Source organism: Nicotiana sylvestris, chromosome 3 (genome assembly GCF_000393655.2).
Source record: "Nicotiana sylvestris chromosome 3, ASM39365v2, whole genome shotgun sequence".
Classification (NCBI taxonomy): domain Eukaryota; kingdom Viridiplantae; phylum Streptophyta; class Magnoliopsida; order Solanales; family Solanaceae; genus Nicotiana; species Nicotiana sylvestris.
The window spans coordinates 10,372,636-10,392,937 of NC_091059.1; the positions used below are offsets into that span (position 1 = coordinate 10,372,636).

General features: G+C 36.4%; 1 protein-coding gene across 1 annotated transcript; it reads left to right on the top strand.

Annotated features, from left to right (window-relative positions):
• Nucleotides 1-15,235: 15,235 nt before the first annotated feature.
• On the top strand, nt 15,236-18,031 carry LOC104223407 (large ribosomal subunit protein eL8z). Its single transcript, XM_009774840.2, has 6 exons — nt 15,236-15,303; nt 15,387-15,633; nt 17,074-17,243; nt 17,330-17,458; nt 17,555-17,647; nt 17,730-18,031. The coding sequence occupies exons 1-6, from the start codon at nt 15,301-15,303 to the stop codon at nt 17,859-17,861; spliced, it is 774 nt and encodes a 257-aa protein (XP_009773142.1). The 5' UTR covers nt 15,236-15,300; the 3' UTR covers nt 17,862-18,031.
• Nucleotides 18,032-20,302: the final 2,271 nt, after the last annotated feature.

Below are 20,302 nucleotides of genomic sequence, written 5' to 3' on the forward strand. Positions count from 1 at the left end.
TCCCCAGACTCCACTTGTGGGATTATACTGGGTCGTTGTTGTTGTTGTTGTTGTTATGTCCACTTTATGTAGCCAAGTCTTCCATGGGGCAATTCCGAAAATAGATTGAGATGAACATTTATCTTGCTTTCAAAGATAAATTAAAATTAGCAAATTGATGTGGTATTTTTTAAAAATATAGAGATGGTACATATGTTTTCACAATTCTCAGGACAGTTGAAGGTTATATTTGATATAATGAAAATAACCATGTCATATGCAATGATGGGATATAGAATAGAGCAACAAATGTAAGTTGGTGCTATATTTTTGGGCTTAATCTCTTTACTCTATCTATTTTTGTCACGACCCCATTTTTCCTCTGTAAGGTGTCGCAACGACACCTAGGTAAGCCTAATAATTATACCAAATGACTGAATATAAAGCTGAAACTCAAATCTCAGTATCTAAAATAAGTAGAACTGCAATTTAGAATTATTACAACTCCCAAAACCTGGTAGAAATAAGCTACAAGCTCTAAGAGAAATGCTAAATATCCATATACATCAGAGTCTAATGAAGATAAGGAAAAACAACATTATAAAGGTAGAGGGGGACTCTGAGGTCTGCGGATGCTGGAAGATATACCTTGAAATCTCCACGTACTCATTGCTCACTGAAATCGGGGCTGGTAGGAGGTACATGGGTCTGCATAAAAAGATATGCAGAAGAGTAGTATGAGTACACCATAACGGTACCTAGTAAGTTCTAAACCTAACCTCGGTAGAGTAGTGACGAGGTCAGGTCAGAGCTCTACTGGAATAAAAAGGAAACAAGGTAGAATGTACAATAATATAATGAAAAGACTGAGAATTTAATAATAAAAAATTACAGAAAAGGTAACAACGCAACAAATAGAGGTAAACAACAAGGGTGCTCCCGAGGTACTGCCTCGTAGTCCCAAAAGTAAATATATAACAGGGGAGCTCCCGAGGTACCGCCTCGTAGTCCCAAAAGTAAATATATAACAGGGGAACTCTCGAGGTACCGCCTCGTAGTCCTAAAAGTAAATATACAACTCGTAACCAATGGAACAACGAATTTACAGCAAGAAATCCTATAGTTAAAGACTAAATATAAAATCAAGGAAGTAGGAATTTAGCTAAGCATGTTGCACAAATTGCAGGTAAGAATTTAGACACATAGACATGCGATATTAGGCTAGACATGATGACTACACATGCCAAGGCAACTCAGTTGAGGAATTAAAAGAAGACTACTCAGCAAGAATCAAAATTTTCAACATATCCCCTGAGTACGCACTCGTCGCCTTGCGTACAAGGCCTCCACGTATTTCAACTACCATAACAGTATCAAAACCTAAGGGGAATTCCCATACACAAGGTTACACAAGTCACTTACCTCAAACCAAGCTCAATCAGTCAATAAGAATGCCTTTCACTCGACTTTCCGAATCCGAACGGCCCAAATCTGGTCAAAAGCAATTACATACTATTAATATAACTATAAGAAACTAGTCTAATTAATGAAATCAAGACTTTAACAAGAAATTAGAAAATCTCCCCAAAAAGTTGACTCGGGCCTATGTATTGGAATCGGGTAAAAGTCATAAATCCGAACACCCGTTTAACTACGAGTTTACCCATACCAAAATTACTCAAATCCGATATCAAAATCTTAATCAAACCTCAAAATTCGACCTAAGAACTTTTTCTCAATTTTCTCCAATTTTCCACCCAATCACTAATTTAATGATGAAACCAAAGTCATAAACATGGAAATTAATCAAAACTAGGTAAGAATCACTTATTTCAAATACCCATGTGAAAATCTATCTAAAAATTGCCTAATTCCGAGCTCTCTAGTCCAAATGGTAAAAAATGACATAAACCCTCGATTTTGGAATTTTAAGTTCTACCCAGGTGCTTCCTTCTTCGAGAACACCAAAAGAGCCTCGCATTCGCGAAGCACAAACTCGACTATCCAGAATAAACCTCTTTCGCGAACGCGATGTCTTAAAAAGCTTGACTTGTGTCCCTCTGACTACGTACATGAAGCATTATGGCCTAGTGCCCAAGCCAGCTTAACCCTTCTACGTGAACGCGAGATCTCCCTCACGATCGCAATGCATACCTACCCCAAACATTCACAAACGTGTTGCCCCCTTCACGAACGCGAAGAACAACTCCTCGCCTTACATGCAGGTATACTTCGAGAACGTGAGACCTCTTTCGTGAATGCATAAGAGGAAACCAGTAACAGCAAACCAACAGTCTTCAACTATAATACCAAGTCAAAAATTGATTAGTTAGCCATTTGAAACTCGCCCAAGGCCCCCGGGACCTCAACCAGAAGGTACCATTAAGTCTCAAAATAGCATACGAACTTAGTCGAGCTCTTAAATCACATCATAAAACATCACAAACATGAATCGCACCTCAATTAAAGCATATTGAAACTAAGAAATTCTAACTTCTACAGACGATGCGGAAACCTATCAAATCATGTCCAATTGACCCCAAATTTTGCACATCAGTCACATTTGACATTATGGACCTACTTCAACTTTCAGAATCGGAATTCAACCCCGATATCAAAAATTCCACTCCCGGTCAAACTTTCTAAAAATCCTCAAATTCCCAACTTTTGCCAAATGATGCCGAAATGACCTACGGACCTCCAAATCAACATCCGGACGCGCTCCTAAGACCAAAATTACTATAATGACCCGACCGGTCATTTTGAGATTTTGCACTTTGCTCGCTAGTTATCAGGCATGAATAGCCCCGTGTAATGTATTATGACTTATGTAAATCGTTGGTTTTGGTTTTCAGGGCGATCGGAATGAATTTGGAAGAGCAGGTCTCAATTTGAAGCTTAAAATTTGAAAGATTTGACCAAGTTTTGACTTGTTAGTAGATGACCTCGGATTGGAATTTTTATGATTTGGTTAGCTCCGTTATGTGATTTGGTAATTAGGAGCATGATCGGAATGCATTTTGGAAGTTCATGGAAGGTTTAGGCTTGAAATTGAGATTTTGGCGTTTTCCAATTGATAGGTGAGATTTTGATATAGGGGTCGGAATGGAATTCTGAAAGTTGCAGTAGTTCTGTTGGGGCATTTGGGATGTGTGTGCAAAATTTCAGGTCATTCGGACGTGGCTGGTATACTTTTTGATCGAAAGCGTAATTCAAAAGATTTTGGAAGCTTCGGCTTGAATCCAATGTGTTTTGGGTGATTCGATGTTGTTTGAGGTGTTTTGAAGATTGGTACAAGTTTGAATGGTGGTAAGTGACTTGTTTGTACTTTTGGTTGAGGTCCCAGAGGCCTCGGGATGATTTCGGACGGTAACCAAAAAGTTTAGAATTTGAGTTGTGCTGCAGATTTTTGCTATTCCTTTCATTTTCGCACCTGCGGATTGGGGACTGCAGGCGCCGGGACCGCAGGTGCAAGGACCACAGAAGCAGTTATGTGGAGCAGGTGCATAGAAGGTGTCGCAGGTGCGGTGTGGTCCCCGCATCTGCGATGACCGCAAAAGCGGAAATGCCTTTTAATGAAATTCCGCAGAAGCGGAGGATTTTGCACAGATGCGGCCCCGTAGATGCGTGATGGGGACCGCAGATGTGGAAGTGCTGGGCAGAGTGTATATAAAGGCTCCTTCGCGAATTTTTGGTTATTCTTCACCATTTTTGACCTGGATTTGAGCTTTGGGCAGTGATTTTCAAGAGGAATCAAGGATCTTCAATGGGGTAAGTTACTTGGGCTTTGTATCTTGTGTTTATGGTGATTATTTCATTATTTAATTATGAAATTAGTGGGAAAATAAGAGAAAGAGTTGGGAAATTAGGGCTTGAAATTGGAGAGTTAAATTGGGGATTTGAGGGGCCATTTGAGGTCCGATTTTGATGATCTTAATGTGTATAGACTCGTGAGAGGATGAGGATTCTATTGATGTAATTTTTATTGGATTCCGAGATGTGGGTTTGGGGGGCGGGTTTGAGTAATTTCGGGACTTTTGATGTAAATTGAATATTTTCAAGTGGGCTTTATTCCCTTAGCATATTTTAATGATTATGTACTAATTTTGGTTAGATTTGGAGCATTTAGAGGCCGATTTGAGAGGAAGGGGCATCGCATGCTAGAGTTTGGACCGGATAGAGGTAAGTAATGATTGTAAATGTTGTCCTGAGGGTTTGAAACCCCAGACTTCACATCGTTGCGCTACTTTGAGGTGACACACATGTTAAACGATGAGCGTGGAGTCGTGCACCATTGGGGATTGCGACTTGGTCCGTCTCGTATGACTGTTAAGTCGCATATTTGATTTGAAATCTTATGATATTCCATATTTTAGAGATTTATATTATATTTTGGGTTGTATGCCATGCTTGGGGCCTTGTGCCGACCTGTTGAAACCCTTAGGTGCATGTTCACTATTTATCCTCACTCTATTTGTTTTGAAAGCATATCCTTAGTCATGTTTTACCTGTTTATTGTTTAAATGTGGTTTTATCACTTTACTTCTTAAAACTGTGAAAACTATTTGGGCTGAGTTCCCTGTTTTACTGATGGTCGTGAGGTTGATGATTGAGATAGACCGAGGGTATGATTGTGAGATTGATAACCGAGATAGACCGAGGGTCTGATTGTGAGGTTAATGACTGAGATAGGCCGAGGGCCTGATTGTGAGAATTATATATTTATGGATAGGGTTGCACGCCGCAGTGATATAGCGCTTGGGCTGTAGGAGCCCCTCCGGAGTCTGCACACCCCTAGTGAGAGCAGTCGACTATATATATGGATCGGGCTACACGCCACAACGATATATGAATCGGGATGCACGCTGTAGCGGTTACTATATGGTACCTATTGAGTGTGAGTGCTGATTGGTAAGAGTTGAGTCATGAGTGACTGAAAGGCTTGCCCGAGGGGCTATAAATATATATGTACATGAGTGATGCTTTGCCTGAGGGGCCAGTTTATGAACTTACTATTTTTTTCCACTCCTCTTTAAAGTGAGTTTCTATTGAACATATTGATTTAATTACTACTTTCGCTCATCATTAGACCGAGCCTCTATTGAAAATGTTGGACAAATGTTTTAAATAACTTCCATTTAAATTGATGTTTTAAGTCATGAAATGGTTGTAAATTTCTATTATGACGAGGGGATGTATACGAACTATGTTGTGCCTGAGGGGCCGATTATGATTTTCATCACTTTCACTATATATATATTTCATTAAACCTCTATGGGAAAGGTTAGAAAGATATTTTCCAAAGGATTTTACTCAAAATGGAAGTTTAACGAAATGATTTGATGTGTATACTGTTGTTTTTGGAAACATGCGGTACTCTCTGTGGTGTCATGATGTGGTATACGTGATTTCTTGCTGCTCAAACTTTATTTACTTTTATTACTTACTGGGTTGGAGTACTCACATTACTCACTGCACCTCATGTGCAGATTCAGGTATTTCGGAACCCGGTAGAGGGTGTTGATTGCTTAGAGGCAGAGTCATTGGAGTTAGCAAGGTGGTTGCACGGCGTTCGCAGCACTACATTCCTTCCTCTTATTTTCTTTACTTTATTTAGTACATTTTTAGACTCTTGTTGTATTTAGACCTTAGTAGATGCTCATGACTAGTGATACCCTGATGTCGGGCTTGTATGTTATTTCTGCACTGTTCCTTTAGACTTATATTATGAAACATTTGTTTAATTAAAGGCTTAAAAATGACTCTTAATGATTAAAGGGTTAATATGGGTATTGTGTCGGCTGGTCGTATCTTCACGAGAGGCGTCATCACGACCATGTCTGAGTTTAGGGTCGTGACAATCACCATACGGGAAACATCGATTTTTAATCTTATTATGACTTGGTCTTTCGGAAGAGCAATTAATTCAATCAGAATATCTATTGAAACCGATGGAACTTCATTCTGAAGTCATCTTCACATAGAACAACTACGGTCAAATCTTACAACTCAAACTTCAAACTTAGGGACTCTGTGTCTCATTCCACTCTGAAACTCTCCCGAACCCACCACCAAGCACCCAGAAAAATCAAGTAAGCATAAAATGAAACATATGGAGCAATAAACAGGGGATCAGGGCTCATACTCTCAAAACGATTGGCCAGGTCGTTACAATTTTCGTTGATTTGTTTTCTTTTCTTTTACAGTTTCACTTTTAGAAAGATAAATACAATAAGTTCAAAAGCAAAAGGCTTCAAAACTATGATTTGCTCAAAGTCATATTTCCTGACATGTGGTATCGGAGCTTACAAATATAACTCATGTTATAATTCTATAAAAATATTTGTTTGCGTATTCGACAGATTTAGATATTCTTTTAATTTATTTTTATGGCTTTATTTTCTTTCTGATGCTTATTTTGTGAATTTTATGGTATTTAGATAAGAATCTACATTACATTACAATTAGTTAAAGGATGTTGGTTGAGTTCTTTAGGAGCATATATGTTACTTATAATTTAACTATTTTGCAGAATCGGATCTAGGCTTTTCTTATATTACTAAAAAAGGAAAAAAAATAAATTAATTAAGAATTGATCCATATTCCTATTGGTAAATAACTCAACCATTAACCAAGTGCACCATTCAATCTTCTTGGAGAATGAGTGTCAATGGTTAATAGTATACCAATTTTAGAAAAAATGTACATAAAATATCTAGTTTGGAGAAGATACCATGGGTTCACTTGCTTTATAATCTCCCCTATAAATCTGTCCTTGGCTTGCTCTTTATTTGCTACAAAAATTGAAAATTATACTTAAGCTTTATCTGTGAAAAATCAAACACCGACTTGATGCCTTCACAAAACTTGAAAACAAAAAAAATAATTTTTGTTCATTCTATGTCGCCAAGTCTTCCATTGAGCAATTCTGAGAATAGATTGGGAAGCATTGCAGGATGAACATTTATCTTGCTCTAGAGAGAAATTGAAATTAGTAAATTCGTATGGTATTTTTTTAAATTTAGAGATGATACCCATGGTTTCAGAAATATCAGGACAGTTAAAGGCTATATTTGGTCTAATTAAAATAACCATGTCATATGTGGCGATGAATATATGACAGAGTAGCGAATATAAGTTGGTACTGTATTTTTGGGCTTAAAGTCTTTTTTTAAATCAATTTTCGTTGATTTATTTTCTTTTCTTTCATAATTTCACATTTACAAAGATAAATGCAATTAGTTAAAAAACAAAGAGGTTCCAAAATATGATTTGCTGAAAGTCATATTTCGTAACATGTGATATCAGAGCTTATAAATAACTCATATTATAATTCTATAAATATATTTGTTTGCGTATTTAAAAGATTTAGTCTGAATTTTTTCTTTCTAAATAATATAGATTTTTAATACTTTATTGCAAATAAAACCAATATATTCCTTTCATTGGTGATGTAAACTAATGAGACAAGCCCTAATTAAAGTTGTAAACAACCTTTTGCATTTATTTTTTTATTTGTACTTTTACCAGTTTTTTTTGTAATAAAGATGGTAAAATTACTACCACTATACATATATTGCTTGAATAGAATATTTTATTAGTATTTAGGTTAGATATTCTTTTAATTTTTTTGTGTGGCTTTACTTGCTTTCTAATACTTATTTTGAGAATTTTCTGGTATTTGGATCAGAATATACATTACATTAGAATTAGTTAAAGGATGTTGGTTGAGTTCTTTGAGAGCAATATGTTGCTTATAATTCAATTGCTTCGAAGAGACGAATCAAGAGGTTTAGTACATGGGTAAACTACTAAAATAAAGGAGGAAAAATGTATTAAAGGGGAAATGATCCCTATTTCTCTTGATAAATAACTCAACCTTTAATCAAGTGCACCATTCAACCTTTTTAGAGCATGGATGTCAACAGTTAATATTATACCAATTTTAGAAAATATATATACATAAATCTAATTTTGAGGAGAGACCATTTGTTCTCAATGTATTTTTCTCTCTTGTAGTACTCTTTTTTAGATATATGGCATAACTATAGTTGTTAATGAAATACATAGTATAACTACAATAGATAATTAATTTAAAGTACAGTTACTGTCGGTAAATACCTCTTAGATGTTATCTACACCATGCATAAATGAGTCAGGGCAAAGCGATCGGACCAGACGAGATTCCGGTTGAATTTTGGAGGTATGTGGGTAAAGCAAGCTTGGAGTGGCTGACTGTGATGACTCGGCCAGTCGTCTCATGAGCTACCACTCCATTATCCCTATTTCTGCTTCTTTATGCTTTGTTATCCGTGTTATGTGGTATCGGGTTGGTCGGATCGAATTCGGAATGATTTTGGTAAGGTTTGAGACACTTAGTCTCTTTTGAGGAAACTTGAGTTGGAAAAGTCAGTCGAACATTGAATTCTGTGTTAGAGGGCTTAGATTGTGAGTTTCGGTGGTTCGGTTAGCTTGGGAATGTGATTTGGAACTTAGGAGTGTGATCGGAATGGGTTTTGGAAGTCCAGAGTATATTTAGGTTTGATTTGGCGAAGTTGATATTTTGGCGATTTCCGGTTGGTAGGCAAGATTTTGATATAGGGGTCGGAATGGAATTCTGAGAGTTGCAGTAGTTCCGTTGTGTCATTTGGAATGTGTGTGCAAAATTTCAGGTCATTCGGACGTGGTTTAGTTGAGTTTTTGATCAAAAGCGAAATTCGGAAGATTTTAGAAAGTTTGGCTTGAATCCGATGTGTTTTGGGTGATTTGATGTTGTTTGAGGTGTTTTGATGATTGAAACAAGTTCGAATAAGGTATTAGGATATGTTTGTGCTTTTGGTTGAGGTCCCGGGTGCCTCGTGATGATTTCAGATGGTTGACGGGAAGTTTGGATTGTTGTTGCAGCTGCTGAATTGCTGCTTCTGGTATTTTCGCACCTGCGGATTGGGGACTGCAGGTGCGGCGTCGCACATGCGGTAGATCCATCGCAGAAGCGAAAAAGGGTCAGGTGAGCAAAGACCGCAAAAGCGGTAAGGTGACCGCATCTGCGATATTGCAGATGCGGAAGTGTGGTCGCAGATGCGATTTAGGCTGGATAAGTGATTTCCGCAGAAACGGAGGATTTAACCGCAAATGCGGTACCGCAGAAACGGAGGAAAAGTTATTTCATTTCGCGAATTTGAGCTATTTCACCATTTTTTTACCTCGGCTTGAGAGCTTTTTGAGCGATTTGAGAGAGGGATTTCAAGAGAACTTCATTGAGGAAAGGAATTTGGACCTAAAACTCGTTCCTATGCTATTATTTGATGGATTAGAGCTAGAAATTATGGAAATCAAAAGTTAAAATTGGGAAAACTAGGGCTTGGAAAGTTAGGCCTTTAATTGTGGATTTGAAGGACCATATGGCGTCGGATTTGAAAACGTTTGATATGTATGAACTCGTGGGGAGATAAGGAATATATTGAGGTAAAAATTATTGAATTCCGAGATGGGCCCGGGGGTCGGGTTTTGGTAATTTCGGGATTTGTGTTGTATTTTGGATTATTTTCGCTTGGGCTTCGTTCTCTTAGCATATTTTGATGTTCTCATTCTGATTTTGGATAGATTCGATGCGAGTGGAGGCCGATTCGAGGGGCAAACGCGTCGCGAGTTAGAGATTTGACCGGTTCGAGGTGAGTAATGATTGTAAATAATGTTCTAAGGGTTTGAAATCCCGGATTGCACATCGTAGTGCTATATTGAGGTGAGGCACATGCTTGATGATGAGCGTGGGGTCGTGCACTATTGGGGATTGTGACTTGGTTCGTCCCGACTGATGATTTTACCGCGTATTTGACTGAAATCTATTTGTCATCATCATTATTTGGGCTGAATGTCATATTTGGGCCTTGTGCCAACTATTTGAACCTTTCCGGGATTTGTATTGATATTTCTTCACTGTTTTAACTTTATACTTGAACTCAATCATGTTATTTTCCATTGTTTTTATACTCAGCCATGTTTACTCTAATTTAAGACTTAAATGATATTTTTAAACGATGTTTGGGCTGAGAAACACTGTTTTACTATTGCCTGAGGGGCTTGTGAGGATTTTTGACTGAGTAAGGCCGAGGGCCTATGTTGTGAGGAAACACTGATACTGATTTGAGGCCAAGGGCCTGAGATATATATGTCATGAGGTGGCTTGATTGATATGAGGCTGAGGCCCTAGTTTGATGCCACGAGATGGTTTGTTATTGTGCTTGGGTCGTAAGGGGCCCTCCGGGAGTCTGCACACCCCCAGTGAGTGCAGGTACCCATTGTGATGTGATATTAAGCTCGAGGGGCTGGTATTGTTCTATGTGATTGCCCGAGGGACTAGTACTATTCTGAGATGTTGCTTGAGGGGCGGATTTGTTGATATTGTGCCCGAGGGGTGAACCTTTATGTGTTTATTTTTCATAATTACTTGTCAATTACCTGCTTAATTGTTGAAAAAGGCTTTTCAGGAAGTAAATTTTGATACAAAGGATTTTGCCTATATTTCACTGAATCACTGATTTTTAAATGGTTTTACTGCTTTATTATAGAATGTTTTGTGCTTTACGTGATTTGTTGCTTTCAGTCTTTATTTACATTTGTTACCCACTGAGTTGGAGTACTCATTTTACTCCCTGCACCCCTGTGTACAGATTCAAGCATTGTTGATCCTGCCAATGCGAGTTGAAAGCTCCCGGCAGACATTCAGAGTTCACGAGGTAGCTGCTTGACGTCCACAAACCCGTGTTTCTCCCTCTTTATCATTTCTATCTCTTATTAGACATTCGTAATAGATCGTAGACTTTTTAGACTTGTATTAGGTTTTATAGATGCTCATGACTTGTGACACCCCCGTTAGGGCTGTATTGGGTTGTACTTCCGCATTTTTATCGATATTATCTACTACTTCGTATTATTAATCATGTCTTAGACTGTTTTACTATTGTTTTAACTGTTAAACATCGAATTGAGAATAGTTGGCTGGCCTTATCTTTACGAGAGGTGTCATCGCAACCGGGTCCGGGTTAGGGCCGTGACACTGACTGAGCTGTTTAATGTTATTTTCAAGACAAAGAGGATGCTATATGAAATAGAGGTGGAGTACGATGATTCCGTTGTACAAAAACAAAGGGGACATCTAGAATTATAACAACTATAGGGGTATTAAGTTAATAAGCCATACCATGAAAGTTTGGGAAAGGGTGGTGGAAGGGAGGGTAAGTAGGGCAGTGTCTATATCAGAAAACCAGTTCGGTTTCATGCCTGTTCGCTCTACTACAGAAGCTATCCATCTTATTAGGAGGTTGGTGGAACAGTACAGAGATAGGAAGAACGATCTGCACATGGTGTTCATTGATCTTGAGAAGGCGTATGACAAGATCCCTAGGGACGTTCTTTGGAGATGCCTGGAGGTAAAGGGTGTGTCAGTAGCTTATATTAGGGCGATAAAGGATTTATATGATGGATCTAAGACCCGGGTTAGGACTATAAGAGGTGATTCAGAGCCCTTTCCAGTAGTTATGGGGTTACACTAAGGATCTGCGCTCAACTCATTCTTATTTCCCCTAGTAATGGACGCATTGACACACCATATTCAAGGGGAGGTGCCATGGTGTATGTTGTTCGCTGATAATATAGTTCTGATTAATGAGACGAGAGGCGGTATTAATGAAAAACTGGAGGTATAGAGGCAGGTCCTGGAGTCTAAAGGTTTCAAGTTGAGTAGGACCAAGACGGAATATTTGGAGTGCAAATTCAGCGACGTGTCGGGGAAGCGGACGGGGAGGTGATGCTTGACTCGGAAGTCATCCCTAAGAGAGAGAGTTTCAGGTACTATGGTCTATTATCCAAGGAGATGAGGAGGTCGACAGAGATGTCACGCATCGTATCGGGGTGGGATGGATGAAATGGAGGTTAGCGTATGGAGTCCTGTGTGACAAGAAGGTTCCACTAAAACTTAAAGATAAATTCTATAGAGCGGTGATTAGACCGGCCATGTTGTATGGGGCAGAGTGTTGGCCAGTCAAGAATTCTTATATCCAGAAGATGAAAGTAGCCGAAATGATGATGTTGAGATGGATGTGCGGGCACACTAGGCTGGATAAGATTAGGAATGAAGATATTCGGAAGAAGGTGGGTGTGGCTCCCATGGAGGACAAGATGCGGGAAATGAGACTTAGATGGTTAGTCCATGTGCGGAGGAGGAGCCCAGATGCCCCCGTTAGGAGGTGTGAACGGTTGGCTTTGACAGGTACAAAGAGAGGTAGAGTGCGGCCTAAGAAATATTGGGGCGAGGTGATAAGGCAAGACATGTCGCAACTTCAGATTTCCGAGGACATGGCCCTAGATAGGGAGGCATGGAGGTCGAGCATTAGGGTTGTAGGTTAGGGGATGGTTGAGTGTTTTTCTTCGTTGTTCTAGCTAATCTGACAGTGTTTTATGTAGGACTGTTATTGGTTATTGTTCCATTACACTTTCTATTTTTTGTTTATTATTATTATTATTTTTTTTACTTTTATTTTATATATTTTTCCAATTTTTATTATTTCCATAGTTATTGCCCTTCCTACTTATTTGTTGTCACTTACGGTGCTGATCTTATTTGTATGTTTTCTGTTGTTGTTACAGATCTTTTGTTTTTTAGCCGAGGGTCTCCCGGAAACAGCCTCTCTACCCTCATGGGTAGGGGTAAGGTTTGCGTACACTCTACCCTCCCCAGACCCCACTAGTGGAATTATTACTGGGTTGTTGTTGTTGTACTATCAATGAGACAAAGGGCTTCATCCTTAATAAAAGGGAAATTTTTGTTCCTATACCATAGGGGAAACTATATTACCAAATATGTTCATAATTTGCATATTACCCGCCATGCTAATAGTATTTCTACAAAATATAGACAATTCATTAAATAAGAAATCATTGTAGATGTAGGCTTCCTTATTTAGGCGCGCTAATATTGTGGAATTAAATATTCTTCCAGATATTTTACAACGCAAATCATGCATTAATATTTCTTTTCTCTGTATATTTTCATACGTTGTTTGTTTGGATTGGAATTTTCATACGTTGTTTGATTGGAATTTGTTTTTACAGAGAAAGGAATTTTCATACGTTGTTTGTTTGGATTGGATGTTGTTGCAAAGAATTGGGAATTCTCTCTACTCCTCTCTCAATCTCTCAATCTCAAATTTCAGTAATATAAAGCAAAGGAAAGAGAGCAACAATTCAACCATTGACAGCCATTAAAAAGCTTTAAAGCTTTGAATTCGAATTTGGGTTTTCAAAAATCATTATTTGTTTGGATTGAGTGTTGTTGAAAGTAATTGGGAATATGGTTTGGAGTTTATATCTCAATTTTAAGGGGTTTTGGTGAAGATTAGACTTTGTTTTGGCTGAATTTCAGATTGAAACTCGAAGAAGAAGAAGACATGATATACATTATATAGCATAAATTGTAGAAAAATTGTAGACTGTTGTTTATTTATTTTTCTTTTATTCATTTAACTATTGTATGAAAGTTGAACAACATTGTATAAAAATTGTATTTAAGTGGTATTATATTGTAGTTGTGTATACATGGAGACGAAAAAGGAAAACAAAAACTTAGGATCATATCCTTCGCGATTTCAATATAGAATTGAGTATCACCAATGAGAACATAGTTGCAGGTTTGTGCTGCTACATTTTCTATCAAATTCTGGTTTTATATCAATGTCCTACAATTTATCTACAAAATAAACTACATGTCAGAGTAAAATGTATATATCAGTATGGATTTTCACAATATCTACAAAATTTCTACATTTATTCTACAATAAAACAACATATCATTTGAAAAATTAATATGAAATACAGAATTTCAATATTTCTACAAATTATCTACAAAATTTCTACAACTGTTCATAACAGAATTTATTTTTATTTTCATGCAGGTTCGTTTGGAACACTAAAGTTACTTGATATGCCAACATCTCCCGTTATAGAGGATTATGAAAGTATAATAATAACAGATAGTATACCAAGTTTTATTGAAGTAGGACAAGTATACCAAGACAAGTAAATTTCATACAACTAATTACACATAGTAAAAACAATTTTCATACAATTAATTATATATTATACAACTTATCTACAATTTTCTACAGCTTTCACACATTATTTCCACCCAGTTAAATACAACTACAATAAGATACAACTTAAATACAAATTTTATACAATATGTCTTTTGTATATTTTGTAGCTGATTTATACATAGTAAAAACAAATTTCATAAAACTAATTATATATTATACAACTTATATATAAATTATCTACAATTTGCGTACATTATTTCTACTCAGTTATATACAACTACAATATAATACCACTTAAATACAATTTTTATACAATGTTGTTCAGCTTTCATACAACAGTTAAATGAATAAAATAAACAACAGTCTACAAGTTTTCTACAATTTTTCTACATTTTTTTGCAATATAATGTATGTTATGTCTTCTTCTTCGAGTTTCAATCTGAAATTCAGCCAAAACCAAGTCTAATCTTCACCAAAACCCCTCAAAATTGAGATATAAACTCCAAACCATATTCTCAATTATTTTCAACAACACCCAATCCAAACAAATAATGATTTTCGAAAATCCAAATTCGAATTCAAAGCTTCAAAGCTTTTTAATGGCTGTCAATGGTGGAATTGCTGCTCTCTTTTTTATATTACTGAAATTTTGGATTGAGAGATAAAGAGTGACGTAGAGAGAATTCTCAATTCTTTGCAACAACATCCAATCCAAACAAACAAATGTCTTTTGAAAACCCAAATTCGAATTCAAAACTTCAAAGCTTTTTAATGGTTGTCAGTGGTGGAGGGGTTACAAATTTTCGCTGGTTTTAGAAGAGAAAATTGTGGGTGATTGAAGAGGAATCGTGGGGTGTGATTTGATACGTGAGTGATGTGGTGGGATTTGGAGAGAGAAACTTGGGGGAGTGGGAATATACGATTGAGTAAAATTAGGAGACTAATTAATACTATTAAAATCCTAAAATAGTACATAAATAGTAATTAGATATATAGAAGGTAATTATATTAAAAGTTAAGCATGAAAGGTAATATAGTTTACTATATGGTATAGGAATGTAAAAATTACTTAATAAAATGTGGGCTTGGGGCCCAAATTATTCTACAGCCCAATAACATTCCTTGTTTCATGGCCCAATCAGCCCAGACCTTAAACCCTATATACTCCATTATTCCCTAATGTTGTAGCTCTTCTCATCCTCCTCCGCTCGCCTCGCCGTCTGAAAGGAAAATGGTAAACCCAAATCCATTGTTACGTTCTTCTCAGTGATTTGCTGCTTGAATATTTCAATATATAATTTTTTTTGTTGGTTGTAGGCTCCAAAGAAGGGCGTAGCAGTAGCAGCAAAGAAGAAGCCAGTTGCGAAAGTGGTTAACCCATTGTTCGAGAAGCGGCCGAAGCAGTTCGGAATCGGTGGTGCATTGCCGCCGAAGAAGGACCTAACCCGGTTCGTGAAATGGCCTCAGGTGGTCAGGATTCAAAGGAAAAGGAGGATCCTTAAGCAGAGGTTGAAGGTTCCCCCTGCTCTCAATCAGTTCTCTAAAACCCTCGACAAAAATCTCGGTGAGTGGAACCACTAATTTCTTCTGGTTTTATAACCCTAATTTGTGATCTTTATTTGTTTTTTCTGTGTTGTGGAAATGGTCTTTTGATTAGCAAAGTGTTTAGCTGAATCATGAAGTAGATTAGTATCATGAAGTAAGATGTTTCTGGCGGAAAATAACAATGTTCCCTTGTGGTTGGTTGATGAGTCTGAAAATATATTCTGGTAAACATTTGCTCCGTTGCAATTTGTGCTGGATGTTTGACTAGGCACATAGTTTAAAAAAGATAGTCTTGTGAAACTTGTAATCTAAAATAAGCTATAGATATTTATGTCGCTATAGATCATGTTAAGAAAAAAATAGAAAGTTTAGTTAGATTGTGTTTCTACATATAGAAATGTGTCATTCTTTTTGGATAGACTAAAAAGGAAATACTGTCACATGAATTGGGACTGAGGGAGTATTAAAGATTGATCATAATTTCAACAAGTCGAAAGTGTTTTGCATTGAAAATGTGATGAATTTTTTTGTGTTGTATGTATAACTCAATTCGTAAAATAACAATGCAATTAATAAAGAAATCAGTGAACTTATCCCCATCTTCTTCATGGTTAAGAAATGTCAAATGTCTGGCTATTTCAACTATAGGTTAATTACAGTGGGATGAAGTGACTATCTACTTAAATTATGTTGATTATTGGGTGTATGCTCCTAGCTTCTGAGGCCGTTCCTCAATTTTGTCAGTGTACTGAATTGGGAGATGGTGAAAAACATGAACTTTTGTCAGGCGGATAATGTTGAGAACTTGAAAAGGCCAATTGTTTGCATTTTCCACTGTCTTTTGAATAGACACATGGATCTGTTTTTATCCGTAAAAAATGCTTATTCCGAGTTCCCTCCTGTTATTTGGGATTCAATAACTTTTTTATTCTCCCAAAAAGCAGTATTCTGTTTTCTTTATTTTTGAAGTCACGACATTGGCATAAAGTAGTATCACTATTACTCATTGTTGTACCTGATCAATAATGTATCTGAGTTTTTCTATCTTGAAAAGTACGATACTTTTGGACCAGCTGGATTGTTACTTTATGCTTTTTGGGACATTGAGACCAGATTCTTGACAGTTTAGATGTAGTCGAAGTAGGATACCTCACTGGCATTTTATTCTTTCTTTAGGCAAGTTGATTGATATGTAATGTTCCCGTGGTTCCTAGCTCCTACATTGCAAGCTTCACTACTTATCTTTCCACTTCTTTTGCAGTCTGGTTACTAGTATTTAAGCTTATTATCCTCGATCTTAATTTTAGGAGCTGAATTTGAGCTATCCTTTTTAATAAGGCCCCACTTTTGTTCTATTGTACTTGGTCCAAGCTTTGGTGATAAAAAAAAATACTTGGTGCAAGCAGTTTCATGGCAACTGGGCTGAACTTTTGCTTTTGCTCTTATTTTGAGTATGCAGCTACAAACCTATTCAAGATGCTTCTGAAGTACAGGCCCGAGGACAAGGCTGCAAAGAAGGAGCGCCTTGTCAAAAGAGCTCAAGCCGAGGCAGAAGGCAAAACTCCTGAAACCAAGAAACCTATTATTGTAAAGTATGGTCTTAAGCACATCACCTACCTTATCGAGCAGGTTTGTTTTAGTCTAACAAATCCTTTAATCCTTTTTGGAGTTTAATTTTTCATAAAAATGACTTTTTGCTATTAATGGCCTTGCAGAATAAAGCACAGTTAGTGGTGATTGCACATGATGTTGACCCAATAGAATTGGTCGTCTGGCTCCCAGCATTGTGCAGAAAGATGGAAATTCCATATTGTATTGTGAAGGGAAAAGCACGTTTAGGATCGGTAAGCAACTTCTGGTTTACATTCTATAAAGAAAGAGCGTAATCAAGTCTACTTTCTTTAAAAGATTAGATACTGATCATTCTGTTTGATTTCCAGATTGTGCATAAGAAAACTGCGTCAGCGTTATGCTTGACAACTGTGAAGAATGAAGACAAGATGGAGTTCAGTAGAATTTTGGAGGCAATTAAGGTATTTTAAAGCGTGTTTAGCTGGTGATCTTTACACTTTTATTTTCTTTCGATTTGATCTGATGCTCATTTTACTTTTTCAGGCCAACTTCAACGATAAGTACGAGGAGAACAGAAAGAAATGGGGTGGTGGTGTCATGGGCTCCAAATCACAAGCCAGAACCAAGGCTAAAGAGAGAGTTCTTGCCAAGGAAGCTGCTCAGAGAATGAACTAGAGTTTTCTGGTTCGAAGTTAGATATCTTACTTGCTTTAGTCTTTTATCTTTGCCTTCTTCCGCAGATTATATCTTTATGCAAGAAACTTTGAAACCATATCATTTTTTGGACTAGATGCCTCATTTGAGTTGGTTATGTATGAGCAGTGAAATGTCAAGTCTTTCATTAACTATGCTTGTTTTCTCTTATGATGCTATTTCCTTTGTTCTCCTTGTTCAGCTCAAGCATCTTCTTCTCTTGTTAGCATTATGAAAAAAAATGTTCCATTTTGATTGGTCAAAATGATATTGTTAATATCTAGGTGGAAAGTAAACATAGCAATTACTCCCCACGTATAATGATGTGAGAATATAGATAGATTTTTCTTTTGGTTTGCCATGGTTTTCTTGTTGGCAAATTGTGGTCTTTCTTTATACTATATAAACTCTTATAGTGCTGTTTCTGATTCATTTGCTGCGATTTTATTGTCAGGTTTGTTATTACATAATAAATGTATATAAATATGTTTAGATAACTTATAAACTACTTGTTCTCTTTCTCTAGAAACTGTTAAGAAAGAGGTTGAAACAAGATGAAAAAAAGCTAGTCGATCCATCCTTTCGAAATGATATGCCGATAGGAGCTAGAAATTGCATGAAGAACACTGCAACTTCGTATCAATCAAAGTGACAACAAAAAGAATTTCATGGCTCTCATCAGCTCGTGTCGTGAGGTGTTGTGTTAAGTTTTATAATGAAGTAAAATAACATTGCTCGTGTCGTGAGGTGTTGTGTTAAGTTTTATAATGAAGTAAAATAACATTGACGTCAAGTCATCATGCCCCTTATGTCTTGGATGACACGCGTGCTACAATGATCGCGATAATGGATTGCATAACCGAGTTCAGGTCCCTTAAACTCACCACCTCCTTCCGATGGATCAATCAAATAGATTGTTTGTGCACCCTACAATTTAATTTGTTTCATTTTTATAGTTTACTTTACTAATTTTTAGTTCTCAATCAAGTTGTAGGATACTATAACTAGCAATTTTTCCAAATAAAACAGGAGCAAGTCTGCAGTAGGAATTATAGGTGCCAAATTGCCTTATTACTTTTAAGGAAGCGACCAAATTTCGTTATCCTGGATTTTCTGCATAGTTTTCACTCTTATGTTTGAAGAAAGCAAGGACCAAGAGGTAAATATTATTTTAGTTTTAGGGGTATGACGAAGACAAAAAAAATGTAGACCTGCACCAACATACCATAACTTTAAAAATAAAATTTATTAAGAAATTATGAAAAGCGCAACATAACATAACTGTGGTATGAATATCATTTTCTCCTCACTTAACCCATCAACATCGTTGGATAAGATATCGTCATTGTTTGGGAAAAGCAACAAAAAATGTCTAATTTGTCTATATGCTAGTCGAAATTAAATAGCTTTGTCTTTGGTTTAAACTTTTGTCTAATTTAACCCCATCATTATGATCTCGTCTTTGCTCTTGACCCCTAACAGAACCTAACCTTAAAATAATTTTAAACATTAGTCAAAAGTCATGAATAATATATGGACTTTTTTCTCGAGTGAATTTGAGCCTTTTCCAAAAAAAAAAAAGGAACAGTAGGATATATTTGCCTAAATAATCTATCATATAGGTAGTACCTATGTACTTACAACATTAGGTAAAACTGATTTTTCATTAATGAGATTGACAGTAGATAGACAATTCGACAGTCTAATTCCTCGATATTTTGCAAAAGATAAAATTCCACTTTTGTTCTTTGAGTTATTTTAATTTTATAATTACCATATAATTACCATTCATCAGAATTGTAATAAATAGCTGATATAACTTTAAAATTATAATGGGTTCGAAGCTAAAAAAAAATTAAAGATTAAATCCATATACTTTAAATCCTGAATCCGCATATGTTTACTACATGAAAGAACTAAGTGGGCGTTTGGACATAAGAATTGTAAAATTCCAAAACATGGTGAAAATTTTTGTCAAGTGAAAATGGTATTTGAAATTTAGCCAGCGTTTGGCCATAGATTCCCAAATTTATTTTGAAAAATCTGATTTGGGTGAAGTTTGGTTTGAAGATGAAAATGTGTTTGGACATTAGTTTTCAAAACATATTTCACTTTTTTTTTTGTTGAAAAAACATGAAATATGACTTATACCACAAGTTCTAAAAACTATCACAAATACCCAACAGTACCTTCATTATCATTCTCACAAACCATAGTCCTAAACATGAATAAGTTTGGTACAATTCTTTTTTTAATGAACTACATAATACACTATCAGATGACCGAAAAAACGAAGCAACATTATTACAAAATAATAAATGGTGGGCTATTTTATAAAATACAAAAGTTTGGGGCAATTTTAAAAAAAAATTAATAGTAATATTTTGGGCCAGAGCTGGTTTTGAGATTTGGGTTTTGGGAAT